This window comes from Thermobia domestica, chromosome 18 (genome assembly GCF_964235325.1).
Source record: "Thermobia domestica chromosome 18, izTheDome1.hap1.1, whole genome shotgun sequence".
NCBI classification, from domain to species: domain Eukaryota; kingdom Metazoa; phylum Arthropoda; class Insecta; order Zygentoma; family Lepismatidae; genus Thermobia; species Thermobia domestica.
In genome coordinates, this window is record NC_137471.1 from 183488586 (window position 1) to 183516357 (window position 27772).

The 27772-nt window shown below is 35.4% G+C and overlaps 1 protein-coding gene across 1 annotated transcript in view; it reads right to left on the minus strand.

The window, feature by feature from the left end:
* Positions 1-27118, minus strand: part of LOC145676027 (retinal homeobox protein Rx-like) — a 130037-nt gene extending 102919 nt beyond the window's left edge. The window contains exon 1 of the mRNA XM_081746871.1: positions 27000-27118. Coding sequence (XP_081602997.1) covers positions 27000-27071 — 72 coding nt within the window. The 5' untranslated portion in view covers positions 27072-27118. The remainder of the gene's footprint in view (positions 1-26999) is intronic.
* Between the last annotated feature and the right edge of the window lie 654 nt (positions 27119-27772).

Here is a 27772-nt window from a genome sequence, read left to right on the forward strand (position 1 = left end):
CTAAGACATATAGGTAAGTATAGGTACGTATATATAATAGTTGTAATAAGGTATAAGTAATTTTGACACTGAAGCTTCTCTGCATGTTTCTAATATTTACTCGTGCAACTTTTCCAAAAGTTATTTTAGAACTTTAGATGTGGAACTTTTCTTAAATGGCATCCTAGCTAGCACACAAATACATAGTTCATTTTTTTTTTTTTTTTAATTTATAGTGAAACACAATTAACCGGTCGTAGTTAAGCAATATTCCGTCTGTCTTTACTTTCTAGAGGGAAAGTACGACTTCTTCTTTTTTTTTTCTGTTGATGTTTAAAATGAATTTATTTTCTTCTCTCCAGGAAACCGTGCCGTTAAACACTCTCTATATAACGTACGAGCATGAACCGGGCACCACTATCGCAAAGATTGAATAAATTGAATGTGGAAGGATCGTGGAGCGAAACGCAGGACGGCAAAAACTTTTATTGGGGGATGAAGGCGATGACACTAGTAGAATTTTTGTAAGTTATATTTTAGTAATCAAGAAAATAGTTTATCATTTCTTACGTTCTTCTTGTTTCTTTTTTTTTCTTTTTCTTTTTCTTTCTTTTTTTTTGAAATCGTGGAAATCTGTTATGACAATAGTAATAGGAGTAAGAATATTAATATTAAAGCATTTTCTTTAGAATGTCTGTGTTGTTTATTCTAGTCTTTCTATCTTCAACAGGTTTTCGGCACTATTGGAACTTTGAAAATTATGTGTCAGTGCGACAGGATTGTAGTGGAGGGACACTTAAGACTGTACCTCTCCTTTTCTCCCAAATGTACATCCTGCACGGAAAATATTTCGGCCAGGTATTTGTTCTCCTCTTCTGCATATTGCCCAGTAAAAAGCAAGAGACACATGTAAGATTACTGGAGATAATCATGGAAGAAGCTGAGAAATTTGGACTGCGTTTCAAATTGAAAGAAGTTTCTATTGATCTTAAGAAAGTAGCAATCAATGCTATAAATAAAGTATTTCCTGGTTAAAATCACAGGATGTTCCTTCCACTTCTCTCAGTCTGTTTGGAGGAAGGTTCAGCAGTTAGAACTTTCTCAATTGTACAAAGAGAACACTGAAGTAAAAAGATGGATTCGACATGCAGCAGCACAGCCTCTGGTACCAACTTCCCATTTAGATGTAGTGTTTGTACGTTTGCAAGAAGATGCGCCTGACGTTCTATGAAGGAGGAGTTCCATGATTATCTTATAGACACTTGGCTGGATGATGGTGACACGTTATTTTCTCTGTAAGTATGTTTTCTTTCCTACATAAATAGATGGCGTTTAGTGCAAAAAATTAATGATTGTTTTTTATTATTAAATCATTAATTAAGCTATCCCGAGCACTCTACAGTATAGCATTTTTTCCATTAACACCTAATGTAAAGTGTAATATAGATTTTCTTGCGAAGTGCATGTATTGAAGATTCTACATTCACTGATTTGTAAATTATCAAAAGAACAGATTCTTTTGCTTTGCAAAAGAAATAAATTAGGTTCACCCAAAATTTTGCCATCGACTTTCCAACGTAAATTCTCCTGCAATCCTTTGAATTTTTAATGTGCTAATGATGTATTTTTACCTATTTGCAGTGACTTGTGGAATCACTTTGAAAACGATCAATAACAAATGACTAACAATGCAAGACAGTGGCACGTCAAATTACGAAGAAAGGCATCAAGGGATCACTTAGACATACATTCTTTCATTGAATTAATGAAAGACAGGCAACGTGAAAATGAAAGATTGCGAGTACTTCTTCAAGTGGTTATCAGAAAACACACTTAGAAAGCTAAGGTAGAGACGGTTTGACGACAGGATTCACCGCCTAAAAGATAGACTTAAGAACAGTGAAATTGATGTAATTTCATATACTGATGCTGTTTCATATTATACCATATATCCACATAGAAACTTGATATGCTATTTCGGGTGTGATAATAAAATTTATGTTCTAAGATATTTGAGTTTAATTTGTCTGAAATAGAAGAGACGTTGCAGTTGAGAATAAGATAAATCCCTCTTTGTTACAGAAACAGAGTGAAAATTCCCTTGTATGTTATAAGGTCAAGCAGGAAAAGGCCAAACGGGAATTCCCCTTCCGCCTTAAGATAACATCCTTATCGGTTGTATGGCAAAATGTTTTGAGGGCATAAGGCGAAACGGAAAAAGGCCAAACGGGCATAAATTAGTATACTAAAATATATTATAAAAAAGCGATAGAAAGATTCAGAGAACATAGACATACAAAGTTTGATTTATAATCTGAGTTGGTAGTTTCCACTTTTTTTTAAAATTTAATTTTATTTTATTTTTTATTTATTTATTTATTTTATTTTATTTTTTTTTACTCTGAAAAGTTTTGTGTTTCCCATCGCTAGATTTGCTATCGGTACGATTTTTCTAACATTGACCCATGTTCTTTTATTTCACCAAAGATAATTTGGGATTTTAGCTTTAGTGAAAATGGCAAAACTGCTCTTGTAGAGCAACCTGTAAAAAAAGCTATGTACCTATGTATAATAAATATGAGTTCTTTTCCTTTTTTGACTTGTAAGATATACTATTTGAAGGCCTTATTTTTGTAACTATTTTCTCATAATGGTTGTGACATAGTTTAGATGGATCTCATAAATTGAGTGGCCTAAATTGTATATTGCACATCTGATATACAGGGTTGTCAAGGGTGTGAAAACGATGGAATAAATTTACAACACTACCAAAACTATGAAATCGTGGTTTATTAGTGTGATGCATGACAGAGTGAAAATATTCCACTTTACATGAGAGCCTCTGCGACCATTTTGGAAGGTATCGTACTGGATTTTAATTAATTCAGTGAAATGGGAACTTTACGATCCGATACTATTGTTGAAATAAGGTGTGATTTCGTAACGATATTATGGTAGTTTCCTCTCTGCTTGTTTGCATCCTGAACAAAATTATGATCATAAATTTACAATGACAAGTTTTTGTATCTAGACCTATGTGATCAAAATTTCGTTAACAAAGAATATAGAAAACAATCTTGTTAATGTCTTTAAAAATCACACTTTATTTCAAAAACAGTAGTGTATCGTAAAGTCTATATTTCACTTAATTAACTCAAATCCAGTATGACTACTTCCAAAATGGCCGTAGAGGCTCTCATGTAATATGGAATATCTGTACTCTGTCCTGCATTACCCAAAAACATTACATATTTTTAGTAGTGTTCTAAATTTATTTAATCGTTTTCACACCCTTGGAAATCCTGTATATTTAGGGAATATGCAACCAGCGATACCAACCATTGTTTCAATTAATGCATGTAAATGCTTCAGTAGGAGACAAAAAAATGCATAACATTTTGTGATTTTAGCAAAACGTTTATCTGCATAATAAATTTTATGCACACAAGTGCATCAATTAACACAGTTTTCATTATGCATTTAGTTGCATCCTTAAAAATTATGCATCTAAACGTTTTGCTGGAGTCACAAAAGTTATGCATTTTTTTGTGTCAACTAACGCGTCTGTGGTTCTGTGTGTAGATGGAGTTTTGCGAACGTGAATTCTACACTACATCACACTAGTTGCTCTTTCCTTGTTTGAAAACTTAAAAACTAATCTGAAAATAAGCATTAGAGAAGTTTGTGAACGAAGTATGAAATGAACTTCATAAAACAAGTATGAAATTGCAGTTTGCATTTCCACACATGCTGACACACACACACACACACAAAACGTTACAGAAACGTTAAACTGTGTGAATGGTGTGTTGTGTTTGTTGTTTGATCTGACCGGACTCTAGGGCTGGATTAACGCCTGGGACTAGAAAAAATATGTGCCCTCTTTTTTTAGATAGCCGGTTCAGATTTTGATCAGAATGGAAGCCCCTGTCCACTGGAGGCCCGGGGCTATAGCTCCCTCTAAGTTCCCCCTTAATCCGGCCCTGCCAGACTTCGAAGTGTTGAACTATCAAGCTACGTTCCAAAATGTGATTCTTTCCTTTATTTATTTATTTTTTACTATTTCAAACACTTTGTTGTGCTTGGGGCTTGTTTACTTCCTCCAAAAATCTGTCGTTGAAGATGCTGTACGCATTCCTTGAATCTACGTGCTCTGAAACGTAGGCCTAATCATATATATTGGAATAGATGATAGATGACATTTATCTGGATTTCTGCTTTTTAAAAAGCATTTTTTGGGCTCATGTTGGGTACTATTTTAATAGCAAAATACAAAGATACAAAAGTACGTTTTTAACACACTCTTCCACTACCTGTGTTTCTGATTTATGCTTGGTCGATGTATTTGTACGAAGAGAATAACGGATCTGAGACAATGTGCTTTTTCCATTTAGCTGTCGGGAAACGGTTCTCGGATCTCAAAGAAGGGGTTTATTTTGGAAATAAAAATGCTTTGCTTTCGACGAAACTGTTATAATGTAAAATAAATTCTATGTTATTTAAAATACATAATAATAATTGTTGAGTAACCTTCTTGTCTGGGTTCTCCCGTTTTCTCTCCTTTTCTCATTTCGCACAGTGCAACCTTAATCAACCGTGTTCCTTAGCCTAAAGGGCATAATCGTGGGACGTTACACTGAAAGATTTTTGAAGTTGTCCCATACTAACTTTGTATATATACAGAGCTAAAAGTGGATCTGAAAAGGGAACGGCATGACGTCACACCGTCCCCGTGCCCATCTCTGCCCATTGTAATTTTCTAGGAAGTGGGGGACGCCATACATATTTTTGGAGGTGAGGGGACGGCGTCTTCCCGCGTTCCCACCATCTTTTATCCATATATATAAAAGATGTGTGTACTTCTGCGTATGAGTCCCTTCATGAGTTCTGTCTACGTCACTGGAGAAAAGAAATTATTTCTACCTTTAATCTGTGAATTAAAAAGCAACAACGTAAACCGTTCACCTTTGAATAGATCTGTTGGTATCTATGAGTGTCAAAATAATCCAATATGTTAATTTTAACGATAAGATTATTAAAACGCGAAAATAGCGTCGGACGGCGCTGATGTAGTTAATACGCATGAACAACTAAAAGTTCTCGAGAGACGCCCCAAATGCTCTCACGCACGACGCAACAGAGATGCCAAGCGCAATCGCCTCCTTCCGTCATTCTGGATAAAGCATGCTCTTCACATTGCAGACAATGGCTGACATAAAATGAACAAATGAAACATAAATACAGAAGACTACCGCTGTCCGGCGTAATTTGGACTGGTCGGAAATGAAATCTTTAAGTTCAACGTACCACGGTTGTGCTCTTTCGGCTGAGAGAGACAGATGATTAAAGCAAGTGAATGATGATGGAAGAATTGGCGGAATGGAAATGTGGAAGGAGACGCAATACCCATGGACACAATGTTGTCCACCACAAACTTAATTTTCACGGGATCAAACCGGAGACCCCACGCACCAGACGTAAGGTGGTAAGCGCGGAAATTCTTATTCACTCCTTGCCTCATCCGCAACATTAAAAGCACAATTCAGTGGCGTATTTAGGGGGGTGGCTTCCGGGCTTAAACCCCCCCGAAATCTTACTTAGTATAGTAAAGTAAATAAAATATCTTGCAGAATTTTCACATTTCCAGGCAAAGCCCCCCCAAAGTTAGCAAAGCCCCCCCAAAGTTAGCAAAGCCCCTCCCGAAACAAAATCGTAAATACGCCACTGTTTATAGCAAAAACCCGCTCGTATTGATATTTTCTGACTTCAAAGTGCAGTCAGGTACTTTATAAATGTTTATTTTGTAGTGTACTGTAAGTTTTTTTAAAAAAAAAAAAAGATACAAGAAAGGAAGTCTAAAAAATATTCTGTACACGTTTCATGCTAATCTTATAATGCCTAGCTTATTATTGCAGGAAACATAAATGAGGGGGAAACTCTACATATATTTAATTTTAAAATAAACAAAACATTAACGCAATACATAGCTTTACTTGTTTAAAAAATATTTTTTAACTTGTTTCATTGTCGAATGATATATATGATTTCGCAATTGCGAAAAAGTAGCCCTAAAAGAATGGAAATTCAGAGCTCCTTGGTAAATGACTCCTTTTCCTTGAGAAATATGAAGGCATTACAACTCAAGTAGATTATTCAAAAAAAAATCTTCATTTTATTACAGAGGTTCGTATTTTTGGATCAAAAGATCCATTATTTTCCAATGAAAAAGTTTCTTTTATAGGCCTTATACCTGGAGAACTAGTCAAACCCAAACTGTCACTGACTGAACTCTAGTGCTTATTCCGTACAAAATACGAAAAACTTGATTTAGAGCCGTTCAAAAAAATTGTGGCACCTGATTCAAAATTTAATTCTTGGCTAAGATCGTAATCTTTCCATCATTTCTTTTAAATCATTCCTAAAATACTTGTTCAGAACTAAATCGGACAGTTGCGAACAAGATAGTCGAAAGACCATTGTATTTAAAGAAAGTCGTTACCTTTCAACCAATTTCATTAGGTACATCAAAGAAAATTCGATAATTGCAATAAAACATGTTACCTTGAAAATGAGACTAGGTATTATTATTATTATTATTATTATTATTATTATTATTATTATTATTATTATTATTATTATTATTATTATTATTATTATTATTATTATTATTATTATCACAAAAAGACGCATTAAGGTTTATCTATTTACATAAATACAAATATACGTATGTTACCTATACATTTATTGGTTTAAAGTAATTCATTTTGAATTCTGTAACTATTGCAGCATATTTTGGAGGGCAGAGCGTATTCTTGGAGCGAGCTTTAGCAATCTGAAAAGTTAAGATAGAACACATTTTGGGGTTACATTTTATTTTCAGGAAAGCACAGTAATAAACTTTTCATTGAAATTAGAATTAAACGTCGTTAACTAATAAAAGTCTATTTCCGTATAATGCCCTCTGATGTACAATTTTGCACACAAGTCTTACGTTTTCTTTTAATTTATTGCCTTCTTATTGGTACTTGAAGTACTTCTTCCTGTTGACTCCAGAATTTTTGTTTGTGTTGAAAGGAAAGTTTGAAATATTGATATATCTAGTTTAAGTGCCAGCCTCCGTACCATAGTTCTTTAGTCTACAATTCAAAACATAATATTATTATATATAAGGAGAACAGGGACATACCCTATAAAATTTGTATGAATGGAACAAGCATAGCATCACATGGGGGAATATGTTCCCTGCTCCCATCAAATAGGGATTATTTTAGTTTTAAGAGTGCCATGGAGAGTTATTTCTGAAGCTTTGTTCCAATTTGGACAAATTTTACGGGGTATTTCCTCTCTCCCCTTACATGTAAATTTATAAGTTTACTTAATTATTTTTTTATGGTTTCAATTATAGGCCAAAGAACTATGGATCCCGCAAGTTTCACTTCAATCCTTCCAGCCCTAGGCTAATCCCAAGAGCCGAAAACCTAACCGAAATCATTTTGCTGCCAATCAGTAGGTGTGGCTGTGGGCCGATGCCACAAGAGAAACGGTAAAATGTCAACTTCCTTTTGTACAGAAACAGCGCACAAAGAATTGATTATTTTGCGTTAATCGGCTTTGGTGGGGGGCTTGCACCTAAACGTAGACACTTCAATAGTTCGCACTTCCTTCTGTGTAAGGACGAGAATTTCGCATGCAGAAACGAGCACAAACGATTCAGATTATTTCCGCGCCAATAGGCGTTGGTGGAAGATTTCGCGTCTAAACTAAATATGCCAATATGTCACTCCCTGCTGCACAGAAACGAAAGTTTTGTGTGCAAGAGCACGAGTGAAGCACTAACAGTTGAGACCTTTTTAGCGTCAATCGGGAGGCTGCTGTTTAAGGCAGCCTCCCTAAATTATTTTTGGAATACCTTAAAATTGCTTTGTAAACAAACACCCAGAAACATTTACAATTTTGATGAAAAGGTGAAAGGGGGCGGTGTACCAACAGACATTGATGGAACTCGCACGAGACAAGCTGAGTCGAGATTTAAGACTGTCTCGACTCTAAAATATATTCCTGTGTCGACTCGAGAAATTCCCTTTCGACTCGTTTCGAAATTAGAAACAAGACAAAATATATGAGTTAAAATATATAGAGAAAAAAGAATTAAAATGTCGGAAATTTGCAATATTCTGATTATCTTGCAGCAAATGATAAGAAGCAAGTGACATTTGGATAAGACAAAGGACAGTTGATGGGCCAATACATCTTTAATTTTCTATCTTTTGAGCTACCAGACTTGAAATTTCAGTCTACGCTTTCTGGAGTTTTGATTCTTTGGTGCTCATCAGTCATGACCCCAATTTTTCTACAGTTTTCAAAAGGTTGCGAAATTTTAAATTAATACTAAAACTTCTTTGCCCACTTTCGATGAGTTTGCGATTTGTAGAAAAAAGGAGAAAAGCAAATGGTATTTACAGTTCATAATTATGATTAAACGACACATTGTGCAATTCGGGTACATGTTCACCTTTTCATTCAATTCAACTAAAGCCGGTTGAAACACCTTATAATTGTATTTGTTCATGAAGAACAAATTACTCACTATTCAGGATCTGATTAGAACCTAAATTGTTAAGACGTGAACACAAGTTCCGTCAGATATCTAAACAATTCCTGTGGACGGTGCGAGCGGTCTAGGGTTCGATTTCCGGTAGGGTCACTCGGTCGAAAAAGTGTAAAACGCTTTTTCAGGCCAGCCACCCTGAATGAGGTTTTTCCTGGGTTTTTCTCATTCACACCAGACAAATGCCGGGGTGGTACGTAACTTATAGGTCCTAGGCCGCTTTCTTCCTTCCCTTTCCAGGGATTGTGTGCTCGCCGAGGGACGTCATCCCTCAAAACGTGAAGGGCTCAATGGCCTTAGATGCCAAAAGCCCAGAAATCTAAATCGTAAATCCTAAACAATTCCTGTGGATAATTTAAGCACTGTGCTGATTTAGGTCTTTCTTGCACTTTTGCTGTTTATAAAACTTGTGTATTCAAATAGGAAAGAAGAAAGTAAACCAAGGAAAGAGAGAAGCGAAGATACTCATTTTGCAACCTAGGCTTACTCGGACGCTATCCTCAATGGGGCTCGCGTTTTCTAACCAAAAAATGAAATCTTTGAGTTTTACGTCCCACGGTTATGCCGGTTAGGCTAAAGGAGACGGTGATAATGAGAGATGAGTGAAATGGTGGAATGAAGAAAGTGGGAGGAAACGGGAGTACCCCGAGAAAACCCACGAGCACGGTGTTTGTCCACCACAAAGTTCACTTGGCGGGGGCTGGGATCGAACCCGGGACCCCAAGCACCAGAGGTGAACGCTCTACCACTGAGCCACCGCGCCCCCTACATTTTCTAACCAAGACTCGCACTCGTTGTAGCTTGAGCTCGCTATTTAGAATGAGATTCTCGTTAGCTGAATCTTGCTCTCATTAACCACACTACGCTAGAGCTTACTAACAGCTCATGTATGCTGTTCCCAATGAGACTCAGACTCCCCAGTTATCTATAGTGCTCCCAAAATGTCTTGAGCCGTGGCAAAAATGTGAACTGAAACTCACACCCGCGACATACCCACGCGTTGAGCCAATAAGGTTTCAGCTGTTGCTAAGCGAGAGAACCTTAGCAAAAGTGAGTGAAATTCCTTCAGCCGATAGCAGCCTTCGAATGGAAGACTAGGTGTCAAGTCAATGCGGTATATCTATAGACATAGTGAGGCCCAGGTCCCGCGCCATAAAAACAAAAAGTTAGGCTTTTTAGGTGAATTAACAATTTTATTATTTCTAATTCTTTGTTGGAATTCAAAATATTTAGATATGATGTTTCAGTATTCTGCACGTCAATTGTTATGATTAAACTACGACTGCATTGACGAAAGGATATCAATATCATTGATATGAAAAACACAAAGTTCACACAAAATAATTAATTCATCTGGAAATGGAATTCCCATCCCAGCAATTCACTTTCGCCTCATGCGCTACAAATCGACGACAGAGTCCTGTTTTGCAGCTGTTTAGAGAGTGTTCAAGTCACGTGAGGCAATAGTTTGTGAATTATTATATGATCGCAATAGTTATTTTCGGTTTAATTAAATTTGAACTCACTTCATGATTTTGTGAAAAGTATCACGAAACTCGAATCTTTATTTTTTTTATGCAGAAAGTAATTAATTATAAAAGCTCAGAAAAATAAGTATGTTTTTTTTAACAAAGTTTATTTTAAGGATATTCTGTGGTTCCGTCACTCCACGTTTTTACTTTTCTCAAAATACTCGTATTACATAACTAAAAGAGATATTTTAAAATTTCTGACGACTATTGTTTAGCAATTTATTGTAATTACATTGTCAAGATGTTCCTCATTACACAATAGTATGGCGGGTTCAAGTCCATTATGCACCACTCTTTTGGATTTGTCATTGCATGGAATGATACACACTTAGTGCCGTACTCGCGGGGGGAGGTGCAAGCGGGTCGATGGCCCCGGGCACCCAAGTAAGGAGGCGCAAAATTAGGGAGGAAAAAATAAAACTATATCTATATAAAATGGAAGGAAAGAAGTAATAAAAAGTGTAAAAAATCAAGGAAAAGCAGGGTTTATTTTTGAAAATTTTCTTACGCTTCGTGTCAGCCATGGTAATGCTTCGCGGCTGGTCTGTCCTCTGTCGACCTCACTCATATGTTCAGGGGCACAAGACCGTAAATTGTGGGGGAAGGGGGGCAACTGCCACCCAGGGAAGGTCCCCACCATTCGAAGGGGACCCACTTTAAGATAAAATTTTCTTACTCCATATACGATACGAACATGAAATTATAAATGAAACATCAAACAGGTTCATTACATTACATAAACAAAACAGCACACGAAAGGTAAATAAAACAAATATGAGACGAAGGCCCAATACAGTAAAAAATGTCTAGTATTAGGGGCTCTAGAAATAATATTTATTCGTATGGCTTTGAGATTTGTCAAGATTGTGCCCTAATATAATTTGTCATGTATGAGACGGGACCAGGGGCGTGAGGGAGGCCCCACAGACTCCGGGGAGGGGGCACAAAGAGTAAGAGAAAGATAGAAAGAAGGGGCCTATTTTCGAATTTTGCGGGAGAGTCCAAAACATTTTTTTCCAGGGAGCCAAATATTAATGCATGCCCCCCAGAAAAATAAACCTACATTACGGATCTGCAGGGGCGCCGTCGTATACTCTCGCCCCGGGCGCTGATTTTCCATGGCACTGTACTGTACACACTTAAGAAAGAAATACAAAATTCTAAGAAATAAACAAGAAATAATTATAATCGATTTGTTTCAAAAGGAATCATAACGAAAAAATTATTGACTGTTAAAAACACAATTACTCTCTTTAGCACTGCAATGGAAAGAGCTAGGGTTGCCAGACGTCCCGGTTTTCCGGGACAGTCCCGGTTTTCAACGAAATAATTAACTGTCCCGAAAGAGGCTTTCGGAAAACCTGTTTGTCCCAGTTTTCGTTCTTCAGATTGAAAAAATTTCAGCCTCCAAAGAATTAGTATGTATCACCTAAAAACGGGAGGTTTTCGGAAGATTTATGTAGGAAATTAATCGTACTAATCAAACAACAAGAACTTTGAAAATAACATCTATTTTTTCGTCGTGTAGGAGCTTCTAGGAGGGAAGGGGGGAAGGATTTTAAAAATATTCAAGATGGATCATATGTTATAATTTCTTGAATATCATCTTCAATAGCACAGAACGTATTTTTCCCGGTGACGGACTTAACTACTAGGTATTTTATACTTGAATGGGCAGCTCAGAACTGTATTTTATACTTCAATCGGCACGGTGTTTGTCCACCACAAAGTTCACTTGGCGGGAGCTTGGACCAAGCCCAGAACCCCATGCACCAGAGGTGAACGCTCTACCATTAAATTAGAAATGGGAATAAGGGACGTCGTCAGGCAGTTCTTATTTTGTTACTTTTCACATTCTTTGTACACCCCTTGTGGACTTCATTTGTGTTGGCTGTGCATAGAATGAACTAAAAAATTATGATTAGTAACCTGAAAAAGACAGGTAATTAATTGATTCTGACCAAATGAATAGAAACCCTGACCTTATATATAGCTTGAGATTGGTGTCCCGGTGTTTTTCATTACAAAATCTGGCAATCCTATCTATAGTCACATTAATAAATCTAATAATATTATGTCTGAATATAATTTGCAGTTGTTTCTAGTCTTCTGAAACACAATTGTGCATTTTTCAAAATTATTTAAAGAATCTTATAACATGACCCTAAATGATGACTGTCACATCAAGTAATTCAAAAAGTTATGCAAAAATTTTCGAAAGGAGTCGGGATTTTTAAGGAATCTCGTCTCAACACGTATTTCGATTCATCTCCAATCTCACAAACCGTGTGTCGACTCGTGCATTCTCTAAATGTGGTAAATGTTTATTTTTATATTTCTTGTTCGGTGAATGGAGGTTTAAACTTCGAGCCCTCCATTGCGTATACTATCGCTTCAGCTTAAAAAGTCTATATAGGAAAACAATTTGGACAGTTTAGAATTCTTTCCCTTGAACAATATCTTGTAACATATGCTTTTTCTGCATAAAATGCTCAGCAGAAATACTACACTGTTTTGTATTGTTATTCAATAGTATCAGGTTCCTCTATAATAATCACAGTGCATATTTAGTCTATGGCTAGCAATATGTCGTCGTTTATTTGTTTTGTTGTAATATAAGCTTAAGAAATCTGGTTACATCACTGCATGGTATCCGCGTAGAAAGGATAACCATGCGAGTCTACCTACAAAAAAGCACATCTCGACAAAACATATAATAAAAAACTTAATTTGTGTATTTTCGCAATGCTACTTTCATTTCCTGCTTATTTTACTCAATAAGGGTTACTAGTATTTTCGCTATGCTACTTTTATTTTCTGCTTATTTTACTCAATAAGCGTTACTAGTATTTTCGCTATGCTACTTTCATTTTCTGCTTATTTTACTCAATAAGCGTTACTAGTATTTTCGCTATGCTACTTTCATTTCCAGCTTATTTTACTCAATAAGGGTTACTAGTATTTTCGCAATGCTACTTTCATTTCCTGCTTATTTTAGTCAATAAGGGTTACTAGTATATTCGCAATGCTACTTTCATTTCCTGTTTATTTTACTCAATAAGGGTTACTAGTATATTCGCAATGCTACTTTCATTTCCTGTTTATTTTACTCAATAAGGGTTACTAGTATTTTCGCAATGCTACTTTCATTTCCTGCTTATTTTACTCAATAAGGGTTACTAGTATTTTCGCAATGCTACTTTCATTTCCTGCTTATTTTACTCAATAAGGGTTACTAGTATTTTCGCAATGCTACTTTCATTTCCTGCTTATTTTACTCAATAAGGGTTACTAGTATTTTCGCAATGCTACTTTCATTTCCTGCTTATTTTACTCAATAAGGGTTACTAGTATTTTCGCAATGCTACTTTCATTTCCTGCTTATTTTACTCAATAAGGGTTACTAGTATTTTCGCAATGCTACTTTCATTTCCTGCTTATTTTACTCAATAAGGGTTACTAGTATTTTCGCAATGCTACTTTCATTTCCTGCTTATTTTACTCAATAAGTGTTACTAGTATTTTCGCAATGCTACTTTCATTTCCTGCTTATTTTACTCAATAAGCGTTACTAGTATTTTCGCAATGCTACTTTCATTTCCTGCTTATTTTACTCAATAAGCGTTACTAGTATTTTCGCAATACTACTTTCATTTCCTGTTTATTTTACTCAATAAGGGTTACTAGTATTTTCGCAATGCTACTTTCATTTCCTGCTTATTTTACTCAATAAGGGTTACTAGTATTTTCGCAATGCTACTTTCATTTCCTGCTTATTTTACTCAATAAGGGTTACTAGTATTTTCGCAACGCTACTTTCATTTCCTGCTTATTTTACTCAATAAGTGTTACTAGTATTTTCGCAATGCTACTTTCATTTCCTGCTTATTTTACTCAATAAGGGTTACTAGTATTTTCGCAATGCTACTTTCATTTTCTGCTTATTTTACTCAATAAGGGTTACTAGTATTTTCGCAATGCTACTTTCATTTCCTGCTTATTTTACTCAATAAGTGTTACTAGTGTTTTCGCAATGCTACTTTCATTTCCTGCTTATTTTACTCAATAAGTGTTACTAGTATTTTCGCAATGCTACTTCACATTTCCTGCTTATTTTACTCAATAAGGGTTACTAGTATTTTCGCAATGCTACTTCACATTTCCTGCTTATTTTACTCAATAAGGGTTACTAGTATTTTCGCAATGCTACTTTCATTTCCTGCTTATTTTACTCAATAAGGGTTACTAGTATTTTCGCAATGCTACTTTCATTTCCTGCTTATTTTACTCAATAAGGGTTACTAGTATTTTCGCAATGCTACTTTCATTTCCTGCTTATTTTACTCAATAAGGGTTACTAGTATTTTCGCAATGCTACTTTCATTTCCTGCTTATTTTACTCAATAAGGATTACTAGTGTTTTCGCAATGCTACTTTCATTTCCTGCTTATTTTACTCAATAAGGGTTACTAGTATTTTCGCAATGCTACTTTCATTTCCTGCTTATTTTACTCAATAAGGGTTACTAGTATTTTCGCAATGCTACTTTCATTTCCTGCTTATTTTACTCAATAAGGGTTACTAGTATTTTCGCAATGCTACTTTCATTTCCTGCTTATTTTACTCAATAAGGGTTACTAGTATTTTCACAATGCTACTTTCATTTCCTGCTTATTTTACTCAATAAGGGTTACTAGTATTTTCACAATGCTACTTTCATTTCCTGCTTATTTTACTCAATAAGGGTTACTAGTATTTTCGCAATGCTACTTTCATTTCCTGCTTATTTTACTCAATAAGGGTTACTAATATTTTCGCTATGCTACTTTCATTTCCTGCTTATTTTACTCAATAAGGGTTACTAGTATTTTCGCAATGCTACTTTCATTTCCTGCTTATTTTACTCAATAAGGGTTACTAGTATTTTCGCAATGCTACTTTCATTTCCTGCTTATTTTACTCAATAAGGGTTACTAGTATTTTCGCAATGCTACTTCACATTTCCTGCTTATTTTACTCAATAAGGGTTACTAGTATTTTCGCAATGCTACTTTCATTTCCTGCTTATTTTACTCAATAAGGGTTACTAGTATTTTCGCAATGCTACTTTCATTTCCTGCTTATTTTACTCAATAAGGGTTACTAGTATTTTCGCAATGCTACTTTCATTTCCTGCTTATTTTACTCAGTAAGGGTTACTAGTATTTTCGCAATGTTACTTTCATTTCCTGCTTATTTTACTCAATAAGGGTTACTAGTATTTTCGCAATGTTACTTTCATTTCCTGCTTATTTTACTCAATAAGGGTTACTAGTATTTTCACAATGCTACTTTCATTTCCTGCTTATTTTACTCAATAAGGGTTACTAGTATTTTCGCAATGCTACTTTCATTTCCTGCTTATTTTACTCAATAAGGGTTACTAGTATTTTCGCAATGATACTTTCATTTCCTGCTTATTTTACTCAATAAGTGTTACTAGTATTTTCGCAATGCTACTTTCATTTCCTACTTATTTTACTCAATAAGGGTTACTAGTATTTTCGCAATGCTACTTCACATTTCCTGCTTATTTTACTCAATAAGGGTTACTAGTATTTTCGCAATGCTACTTCACATTTCCTGCTTATTTTACTCAATAAGGGTTACTAGTATTTTCGCAATGCTACTTTCATTTCCTGCTTATTTTACTCAATAAGGGTTACTAGTATTTTCGCAATGCTACTTTCATTTCCTGCTTATTTTACTCAATAAGGGTTACTAGTATTTTCGCAATGCTACTTTCATTTCCTGCTTATTTTACTCAATAAGGGTTACTAGTGTTTTCGCAATGCTACTTTCATTTCCTGCTTATTTTACTCAATAAGTGTTACTAGTATTTTCGCAATGCTACTTTCATTTCCTGCTTATTTTACTCAATAAGGGTTACTAGTATTTTCGCAATGCTACTTTCATTTCCTGCTTATTTTACTCAATAAGGGTTACTAGTATTTTCGCAATGCTACTTTCATTTCCTGCTTATTTTACTCAATAAGGGTTACTAGTATTTTCGCAATGCTACTTTCATTTCCAGCTTATTTTACTCAATAAGGGTTACTAGTATTTTCGCAATGCTACTTTCATTTCCTGCTTATTTTACTCAATAAGGGTTACTAGTATTTTCGCAATGCTACTTTCATTTCCTGCTTATTTTACTCAATAAGGGTTACTAGTATTTTCGCAATGCTACTTTCATTTCTTGCTTATTTTACTCAATAAGGGTTACTAGTATTTTCGCTATGCTACTTTCATTTCCTGCTTATTTTACTCAATAAGGGTTACTAGTATTTTCGCAATGCTACTTTCATTTCCTGCTTATTTTACTCAATAAGGGTTACTAGTATTTTCGCAATGCTACTTTCATTTCCTGCTTATTTTACTCAATAAGGGTTACTAGTATTTTCGCAATGCTACTTTCATTTCCTGCTTATTTTACTCAGTAAGGGTAACTAGTATTTTCGCAATGCTACTTTCATTTCCTGCTTATTTTACTCAATAAGGGTTACAAGTATTTTCGCAATGCTACTTTCATTTCCTGCTTATTTTACTTAATAAGGGTTACTAGTATTTTCGCAATGCTACTTTCATTTCCTGCTTATTTTACTCAATAAGGGTTACTAGTATTTTCACAATGCTACTTTCATTTCCTGCTTATTTTACTCAATAAGCGTTACTAGTATTTTCGCTATGCTACTTTCATTTCCAGCTTATTTTACGTCCCCCTTAGGGGAAAACCTTCGAAATTATAGCTAATCTACGTTCTAAAGAAAGATTTAAAAAACCGGCACTGGAAGATCGATCAATAACTTAAACATTAATCAGTGTTTTGAGGAACATCAGCAGTCATATTTTTGTACTCTAAATGACCATGTAGGTCTACTTCATAGTGAGGTCCCAGAAAATTATGTCTATTCATGAATCAAATTTGTAATTAAGGACTTAATGTATATACGTATATGAACCAAACTTGTTATTAATCTCTCCGACCAATTGTATCTTTAGAGGCGTTTCTTCATAAACTTCCATCTCAACTTCATTTTCTGACGACAGCCAAGACACTAAAATATTGATTTAGTTTGGTTAACATACGTTTTCATATACGTTTGATGTATGATAAGTCCAAAAATTACAGCACTTACAAATGTAATTTATGATTTTACGTACGCCAAAAGGTTTTTGTTCTCAGTGTATCCATGTCATTATCATCGCCTCCCTTAGGCTCCATGCGTAATCGTTGGACGTTAACCACTCCCCCAATTTAATTTCTGTTGAATTATAATACTCTCTAAACATGAACATATATCAATTCACAAATCAGATGGAACTCAACAAAATGCGATAATTGTAAATAAATTCTCATAGGCCCTTCGTAGTTTCCGAGAAAATAAAGGCAAAATAATGTTTAGGTCTATGCCGCTAAAAGTAGTCTGTGTTTATGTTGTCATTAGTATTTGATCATTTGGGATTTTCAGGAACAGATTATTATTTATTTGGCATAAAAAAGCTCGTTGTCAGACATTGTGTCCACTGTTTTTCTCCTCTTCTGATGATGACACACATACCTATGACTGTGACACTCTGAAACAATCTGTATATTTTTTTCACATTTTTATACTTCATAAGCAATCGTGTTCCGCGATGTTTGTAAAATAACAATGTGTAAGCAAATATATATATATATATATATATATATATATATATATATATATATATATATATATAGGGTGTTTGAAAACAACCGAATTTTGGGAGGTGATTCCTGACGCCAAAATAAGACAAAATGTAATATAGACCAACCTGGGTGCACGAATATTTCCTTTCGGAATTATAGGCTGCCGAAAACATGAAAAAAATGAACTTTAAAGGTCCGTAGCTCCAAAACTATGTGACCTTCCGTAGACGGGTCAAGACTTCACTTAGGAACTAGTACGTGCCCCATCCAAATATCAAAGTTTCAGAATCCCGCGGTAGTGCGGCAACAATTTTTTATGGAGATAGTTGGAGAGTACTTCAAGTTACCTGCACGTAGCCAAACTGCGTCTAGAAAATTTGCTTCATGATTACCTTAGGATTCTGAAACATGTATTTTTGGATAGCTCATATATTAGTTCCTAAGTAAAGTCTTGACGCGACTATGGTAGGTCACATAGTATTGAAGCTATGGACCTTTAAAGTTCCTTTTTTCATGTTTTCGTCAGCCTATAACTTTGAAAGGAAGCATTTATGCATCAAGGTTGGTCTATACTTTTTTGTCTTATCTTGGTGTCGGGAATCACCTCCGAAACGTTGTCGGTGGTTTTGAAACACACTATATATATATATAAACAGAGTGGACCAATTACCTTAATACGTCTCTGTAACTTTTAAAATAATAGATGTGGTACTAGGAAATTTCGTAACAGAAACACAGAAAACCAACCAAATTTTGGAGGCTTAAGCCATAGTAAGAACGCAAGTGAGATGGGCGGGGAAATACACATCGAAAGTACCTTAGTGTCGACGTCTTTCCAACAAGGAGGAACAAAATAACAAGGAATTGACTTGTTCCAAAAGATTTTATTTCGAAAAAGTTTTCTTTTTAAGTACACATTTAATTACGTAAATGGTTTTCAATAGACATAAAAATCATAATTCTGTTTAGACTCCTATAGAATTTGATATATAAACCATTCCAAAGATATATATATATATATATATATATATATATATATATATATATATATATATACAGGGTGGGCCATTTTAATTAATCCACGGAAATATCTGAAAAATGATAAAACATAGAAGAAATGTTTCAAGTACACGTTATATATTGCTAAGGGGGAAACCCAATTCCGCCAAAAGTACCCCTCCTCGCCCCCCCCTAAATGGGGGTAACGGGGGGTAACTTTGAAATGTCAAATGGGAACATGGGTCGAGTAATACCTCGTTCGAAAGATCTTGGAAAACTAAGTAACGCTGTACCAAAAGATGTTCCATATTGTGCACCGGTTTCAAAATGGCCGCCATAATATGGTTCGGAAACTCCAGTACCCGTAGTGTGAAAACCATGGAAGGTAAATGAATGGAACAAAATTGAAATACGTAAATATCATAGGGCATATCGAACGGTGTGGTCCCTGTGATCCCAGTGGCCTCCCTAAAGGGGTCTTGGGGGCTAAATTCAAAATTTCAAATAGTAACATGAGTCGAGTGGTACCTCGTTCGATAAATCTTGCAAAATCTAACATATTGCAGGAGAAAACGATTGATGTGGAATGGCAGTGTTCTCAAAAGGCCGCCGAAACATAGTATCCGTGTCAGAGAAAAGGTTTAGTACCCGTAGTATGAAAGCGATTGGAGATAAATCAACAAAAGAAAAACTGGAGTAGCTAACTGACGTAAGGCACATCGAGAGGTGTTGTCGGGGTGACTCCAAGGGCCAACTGAAAGGTATCCGGGGCCAACTTGAGAATTTCAAATAGCAGCTTGAAGCGAGTAACATCACGTTACATAGACAAATTAATATCAAACAGCTTCTGTAAGAAAATTTTCGACATGAGACACCGTTTTCAAAATGATCGCAAAGACATGGTGACTGTGTCTAAGAAAACGTCTAGTGCCCATAGTATGAATGCGGTTAGACATAAATGAAAATAACGAAATTAAATAGGAAAACCACGGAGGCGTTCCAAGGCTCGAGAATAATACAACAGAGATAAAAATATTATAGTAAAATTGCCGTAATGTATAGAGAGAAATCCAAGTTCTGCAAAATAATCTCTCCCTGCGCTCTGTATGTGAGTGGGGTGGAAAGTAAAGTGAAAGTTCAAACGAGAACTCTACTTTAATTCGTAAATTAAGGCTAACCTTACAAATAGGTATGGTGTGGTTGAGACATTTGTTTGTAAGGATGACGCTGTAGTGACTAAAAAAAGAGAAACTTTTATGCAATGCGTGCTGGTTATTCAGAAAGCATTTCGGGGATATACGTACACACCGTTTCGTCCCTCAAGCTCACAATATGACATGAATGCTAATAGTTAATCAAAATGTAACTGTGGCCATCCGCGTTAACTTAGTGCACCAATTCTCTATGCATGAAGTCTGCCTTCCAAACAGCATTGGGTAGGTCAAGCGTACGCCCGAACCGTTGTCCGGTCGGACATTGAAATTTTGAAGTTAGCCCACAAGACCCCTTCAGGGAGGCCACTGGGATCACAGGGACTACATCATTCGATATGCCCTATGATATTTACGTATTTCAAATTTGTTCCATTAATTTACCTTCCATGGTTTTCACACTACGGGTACTGGAGTTTCCGAACCATATCATGGCGGCCATTTTGAAACTGGTGCACAATATGAAACATCTTTTGGTACAGCGTTACTTAGTTTTTCAAGACCTTTCGAACGAGGTATTACTCGACCCATGTTCCCATTTGACATTTCAAAGTTACCCCCCGTTACCCCCATTTAGGGGGGTCGGGGAGGGGTACTTTTGGCGGAATTGGGTTTCCCCCTTAGCAATATATAACGTGTACTTGAAACATTTCTTCTATGTTTTATCATTTTTCAGATATTTCCGTGGATTAATTAAAATGGCCCACCCTGTATATTTAATTGAAAGATTCCTATAGAGTAAATTGCTTGAAATGGTGTATGTGTAGGAACTTCTTTAAAACAATTTTTAGTTTCCTTTGCCTGTATAATGTAACAGCAGTAATTTTTGTAGGTTTAATTAAAACAAAATTTCGGAATTACGTAAATTTAAACAGCGTTACGAACTTTCTCAGGTTTAGATATACTATATTTCCAGAACGAATTGAGAAAACAAAATTGCTGTATAGGGATGCGCACGAGACGAGTCGAGACAGGATTTTCCTACAAAATTCGAGTCGAGACACGGCTCTTCCAATAGAGAAATATACATTTTTCGAGTCGAGACATCACTTTTACAGCACATTTTCGAGACAAGACAGCCACAAATCTTGTCTCGTGCGCATCCCTATTGCTGTAAAAGGCGTTATGACCCTTACACCTATTGAAATGATGTATTCTATGTGATTTGATCTACTACTTGTTTAAGCCTCAATTTTTCGAAATATAATCTCGTAAATGCATTCTAATTTTATTCCTGTTTATTCGTAAGAAATCATATAATAACCGTTGTATTTGATGCTAAGGTAATTTCGATGTGTATTATTCTGTCGGTCCTTGCATTATTACTGCTGTAGAGGCCTCAAAAATTTGGATGTTTTTTTGTACTGTAGAAATGAAAATGAAATGAAATCTTGAAGTTTTACGTCCCAAGGTTATGCCGGTTAGGCTAAAGGAGACGGTGATGATGAGAGATGAGTGAAATGGCGGAATGAAGAAAGTGGGAGGAAACGGGACAACCCCGAGAAAAACCCAGAGCACGGTGTTTGTCCACCACAAAGTTCAGTTGGCGGGGGCTGGGATCGAACCCGGGACTCCAAGCACCAGAGGTGAACGCTCTACCACTGAGCCACCGCGCCACCCTTTTGTACTGTAGAATCTGTAGTTTCCAACACTGAATAATACATGGGACATTTGAAGTGTGTAATAAGCTTACGTACACTACTTCTAATTAAAAATAATATAATTTTATATTAAAAATGAAATGAAATCTTTGAGTTTAACGTTCCCTTTTAGGCTAAGGCAGACGATCTTAAAGCAACTCAATGCTGAAAAATTGTTCAAATGAAAAAGTGGGAGGAAACGAGAATATCCCGAAAAAAAGAAAACTGTTGATGACCACAAACTTACTTGGTCGGGGAATCGAACCAGGACCCCACGTACCAGAAGTAAACGCTCTGCTAAGTCACTGTGCAACTTTATGTTGAGTTGGTAAAACTCAGTGTTGCCACAGTGCTAGCTCTGCAGTGGGCTGAAAAATAGTACCAAATTGAAACAAAAAGGGCTGAATTCATTATTTTATACCAGTGTAATACATGGCTCTGTATCACGAAATTAAAAGAGGTAAAGTTCTACAACACTCCTTCTCCCCTTCCAAGAGACCAAATCAAGAAACTGCTCTTGTTAAAAATTACCTTTTAAAAACATCCAAATAGGAGGACCCCGAACAACTGCGGAAGTTGATGAAAGCTTTCTCGCACGTAGGAAGTATAACAGAGACCGCAAATTAAAAGGGAAAACAGTTGTCATCTTCAGTAGATATATATTTATTCTAAGGAAAGCAAACGCGACTCTATTTCAAAGTGACCAATAAACCAAAACGGTATTATGCCCAATTGGCCATATATGAAAAAGATATATGAAACGAGGGATAAAGCATATTGAACAGAATATTCAACACTTGATTCAACTTGTGTGTCTTCTTCTTCTTCTTCTTCTTCTTTTTCTTGTTTTTTTTTTTAAGATTTCAAGCTAAAATTTCCACCACACTGCTTCTTTTTCGTCTCCTTCACCACAGCGCGAATGCACCCATTATCGTCATCTTTTCCCCGTATAGTTCGAATTACGAATTTTCCACACACAGTTTGTAGTGTTATGCGGTGCAACGTCACAGAATGGATGTTCAACAGAATTTTTTAAAGAGTCGAACACACAATATGAGTAACGTGAGATGTAGGAAATGTCTTACTGACACTTTTGAAAATGTGACAAGTATTTGTTAAATGGTGCTGAAGTGGGTAGAATTGCACAAACTTTTTCACAAATGGGGCTGAAAATGCCAGCGTCGTACCAACGGGCCGATGAATGACAAAAAGGGCTGAATTTGGTACAATTGTACCAAGTGTGGCAACACTGGTAAAACTGTTAACCTGGTAGTACTGGTTTTCCATACATATGCGAACCAATCTTTTGCTGTCGGTATCTGTATAAACAGTTTTAGTATTTATTAGTTTAAAATTTGGAGAATAAATGGTCATATCATATTTGAATATACTACAGTAGGCCTACATTTAATAAGATGGTAATAAAATGACAGTTTGTTATTAAACAATTCACAAATTCGGTTTACTAAAGGTTCACGGGATGCATTACTTAAATCCACAGGTTATACTGTATATAAATAGATATAAAAAATAGGAGTAGATTCGCATTAGTTCAAAAGTTTTTAAATCTATTCTTATGTATTAAGGTTAGTATAAAGGGACAGGTTTTGCCGATAGATGTCACTACATTCTTTTTATCTCTCCCATGTATTTTTTACCTTTCACGAAAATTTACAATTTCTTTTACAAATTTCAACCTAGAGACCTCAAATTTTTAGAGAAGGAACTTCATGACCTATCAAAGGGAACAACCCGTGCCGATTTTTATTTAGAATTTTCTTCATTGTTGAAACAGTTCCATTGTTAAAGGTTTAGATATCCATTTCAACAATCAAGCCATTTTAGCAATGAAGAAAATTTTAAATAAAAATTCGGCATGGATTATTGCCTTCGATAGATTATGAAGTTACCTTTCTAAAAATTTGAAGTCTGTAGGTTGAAATTTGTAGCAGAAATCGTGAATTTTCGTGAAAGATAAAAAATACATGGAAGAGATACGAAGATTGTACTGCCATCTATCGACAAAACTTTTCCCTTTAAACCAACCTTAAACTCGTCCGTATAACTTTCTTCCTATTCGTCCGCAACAATACGTTTTTTTCTTCTTTTTTATGTTGAAAGTTTTTTCAAATCAAAAATTCATTGTTACTTGACAACAATTGAAAAAACATGTAAGTACTCAATTCCAACTGTCGTGATACTCAAGTGTTCCTATTGAGCATACGTGTCTGACTTAACATCTACACTTTTAATGTAGTTTTTTCACATTTTGTAGCCTTATCACGCGACGACACATTTAAAACATTTTTACACTTCATATAGCTAAATAAAAAATAAATTAGTGGACAAATGTGTTAACAGTGTCGAGTACGGCGCCATTTTTTCCTTTTTCAACCATTGATTCATCTCAAGAACTATTAACCTGTTTACTCTGAAATAAAATAAAACTTTAATGAGGCAATTTTCAAAATGAACTCGCATTATATACAGGGTGTTCCGGGAGGAAGTGGCAATAATTTGCGAGATGCTAGTGTGGGTTATTCTAAGCAACAAATAATCATATGAACATGGGTCCTATTCTGAATGGTTTGAGAGCTACATTTTGTGATTGTTTGTAAAAGAAAAAAAAGAAAAAAATCTTTATTCCTCACCCCCTGTAGCTATTCTACAGAGATAAGGCATAGCATAGTTGAAATGTGATGGAATGACATTTGGAATGATATGAAACATTTGGCAGTGATGTCTTTGGAAGGGTAGTTATTCAGGCAAATTTGGGGATCAGTGTTATTATGCAACTTCCTTAAATAATCTTAAAAAATCTTTCAATATCCAAATTTTATTATATATATATATATATATATATATATATATATATATATATATATATATATATATATATATATATATATATATATATATATATATATATATATATATATATATTTCACTGTTTTCAATAAATTTTTAAAAAATCAATGAAATGAAACTGTTAAAAATCTAGTTGATTTCAAAGAGAAAACAGTAATACGCAAGGGCGTCTATCAAGGGGGGCAAGGTGGGGCGCTTGACCCCACCTAGAAGAACTTATACTTCAGAATATCGAAAACCCAATAGAATTTTTACATTACAGCAAAATTTGAAACGTCCCTTATACTTGCCCCCTTGGAAACCACAACATGGGCGCCCTTGTCTTGCTCTATCATACTTCCACCGTGCAGGGGCAATGAGAGCAACAGGCAAGGGCGCCCATCAGGGGGTGCAAGGGAGCGTTCGCCCCCTATAGGAAATTGTACTTCAGAATATCGAAAATCCAATAGAATTTTTACATTAATTACAGCAAAATTTGAAGCTATTTTTGAAACGTTGCTTATACTTTCCCCCTTCCCTTGGAAACCACAACACGGGCGCCTTGGTAATACGTCAATGTGCCAAGAAACAGAAGGTATTCAACTCCGTTAATAGGCTAGCAAATACAATTTTAAACAACGAAACTATTACAATTGCCATCTCATATGGAAATATAACGCTAACTTTCATTCCTTTGAGTTTACAGCTGTATGTGGACTTCGTCGAAAAATGAAAATTGCAATAATAGCATATATAAACGTTAACAATTGTTTGCCAAAAGACTCATACATCAGACATCTTAAAGATGAACTATTTCTCTGTACCGAAGAAAGAGAGCATTTGCTTTTCTAAAAAACCCACGCGGACCATTTCTCATCTCAAAAAAAGATATATCCAGGTAAAGGACACATGTGATAACTCCGTTCTTTTGAAGATATTGAAAACTTTAATTGGTCCTTTTGGATTGTTAGTTATAAAGACAATCTCTCGGTCCTGATCCTGAAGAAACCTCAGCCAAAAAGCCCCCCCCCCCCGCGAGGATTAAAAATGTACTTCACGAAAATGAAAAGTAGATTGTCTTGCAAATTTATTTCTGCAAGCAATTTTATCTCGTTATAAGATTTTACTTTCGTTATTTTTTGATTGTGATGGACACAAACTGTGGCTAAAGGAACTTATAACCTACAGTTCTCTACTTAGCTTTAAAATCCAAGTTAAAATTTTATCACAGAATTGCACCCTGTTTCAAAGTAATGTGTCACTTAATGTTGGCTTTTTGGTAATTGTATTTAATATATTACTTTTGACAATTGTTTCAAGAGCATATGTATTGTATAGACCTAGATCACTGACGGACAAACTGCATCTCTCTGAGAGATTCTTTTCGGCCCGCGACATGATTACTAATGTAATGAATGAAATGAGATATAATTAAGCTAAATAAATGTTTATGGATTATTTTTTTCTTTTTTCCTCCATTTTATGTTGAGCTTAGCGGCCACAGATTAACTTATTAATTTATGCACGATATATTAACTGGACTGCTATATTAACATTTTAGAGTCGGGCACTGACTGGTGGCATTTTTGTCGCGAAGACAGAAATTACTTGCAATCAAACACTCAACTTAAATTGTTGTTTCGAAAATTAAGGTTCTACAAGTCATTCCCGAAACCCAATTTCAGAAATCTGATTTTTTATACCTAGAAAGCAACCTGCTATATTTTCTACAATCAACTTCGAATAGTTGTTTAAGATCAGACTGAGATAAACGTTTAACTTGAATTAGTTCTGTGAGTTAGCATCCCTGTTTAGACAAGATTAGAAGAAACATTTAGAAATGCAGTCACGGTTTAGTATTTCACGAATTTTGTAAAATATACCATTATTATTGTAAATAAACTATATTGGTGCTCATAAAGATTTTATTCTTTCGAGGGCACCTCCTCAAAATGTTTCCCTATCATTTAGCTTCTAAACGCTAAGTTCGTCCTCTTTGCTGGTAAAACGGCTGCCACGCTGAACGGTGGGGCCGCCCCCCTGGCTCACAAAAATTTAATAAATTTCTTAGGATTTTCTTAATACAAATTAAAAAAAATACCAAACGTGATATAGCAACCAGGGAGATGGACCCCCCCTAGAAAATTTTCTTCTGGCGCTCATGTACGCTGATTCCTATTTCACTTTAAATTGTGGGTCAAAACCTCATGTAGCCTCAGTTCAGAGAAGGGGCGCTAAACTTCGCCAAACAACAAGAAAAACAAAATCTATTTTTATTTAATTTTTATAAATATTAGCATATTAATGTATAAAATGAAGGTTATTATTACCAACTACCGTACGAAGTTACTGGTGTTTTTAAAATACGCATTTAACAATCTATGGCAATATCTACGTTATATATTAACCTTTGCTGTTGTTTTATAAGGAAAGAACTAATTAATTTTAAAAAATAAATATGTGAAAATTTACCTGACGTCTTCTTCCGAACATATATTCGGAGAGCAGATCCCCCGGAAGCGGCGGAAGGAAAGGTCCTGCCATCTCGCGTCAGGATCAGACACTTCGTCGTCAGAAGCAACAGAATCCTGTCTGGAGTTTGAACAAACTCCGCCTCCGCGCTCTGATAAAATAGCTGTCTATACACTTCACGTGATTGGCTCACATCTCGAGTGGTGGGCGGGATTTACTGATCGGCGGATGCTACTGGTGGGAAAAATAATACCAGAATATTTCACTTCTCGCCGTGTTTCTGGATTTGGATATGATAAAAAAAGAAATAGAGAGCGAGCAGCAACTAATAACAATAATGGATTGAAAAATTAAATCTATCCGAGTTTGCTCTTTATCTCTGCATGGCGCACGCTTCTGCGCGTGGATGCAAATGAAAAACCGAAAGCGAGAATTTGGCTAACGCAAGCAATAGAAACGAAAAAATTGGGGGGATATTGTAAAATAATATTATTCAGAGATTTCAGTCTATTCGCCATATCAACATCTTTGAAATATAGAAGTTACGGATTGTAACGTTTATGGATGGAAGCCGCATAGAAATTCATTTATTCTTCAGTTTTATTTTATTTTATTTTATTTTATTTTTGTTTTAACGCTCTCTAATTTCTTCAAAAGTTACTGATTTATGTAAAGACAGTAATTGACATGAAATATTTGAAGACTAAGCTAGCTAATATTTAGAAAAACGTATTAGATGAAGTAATGCAAGTATTTTCCCACCTCCCACAGAT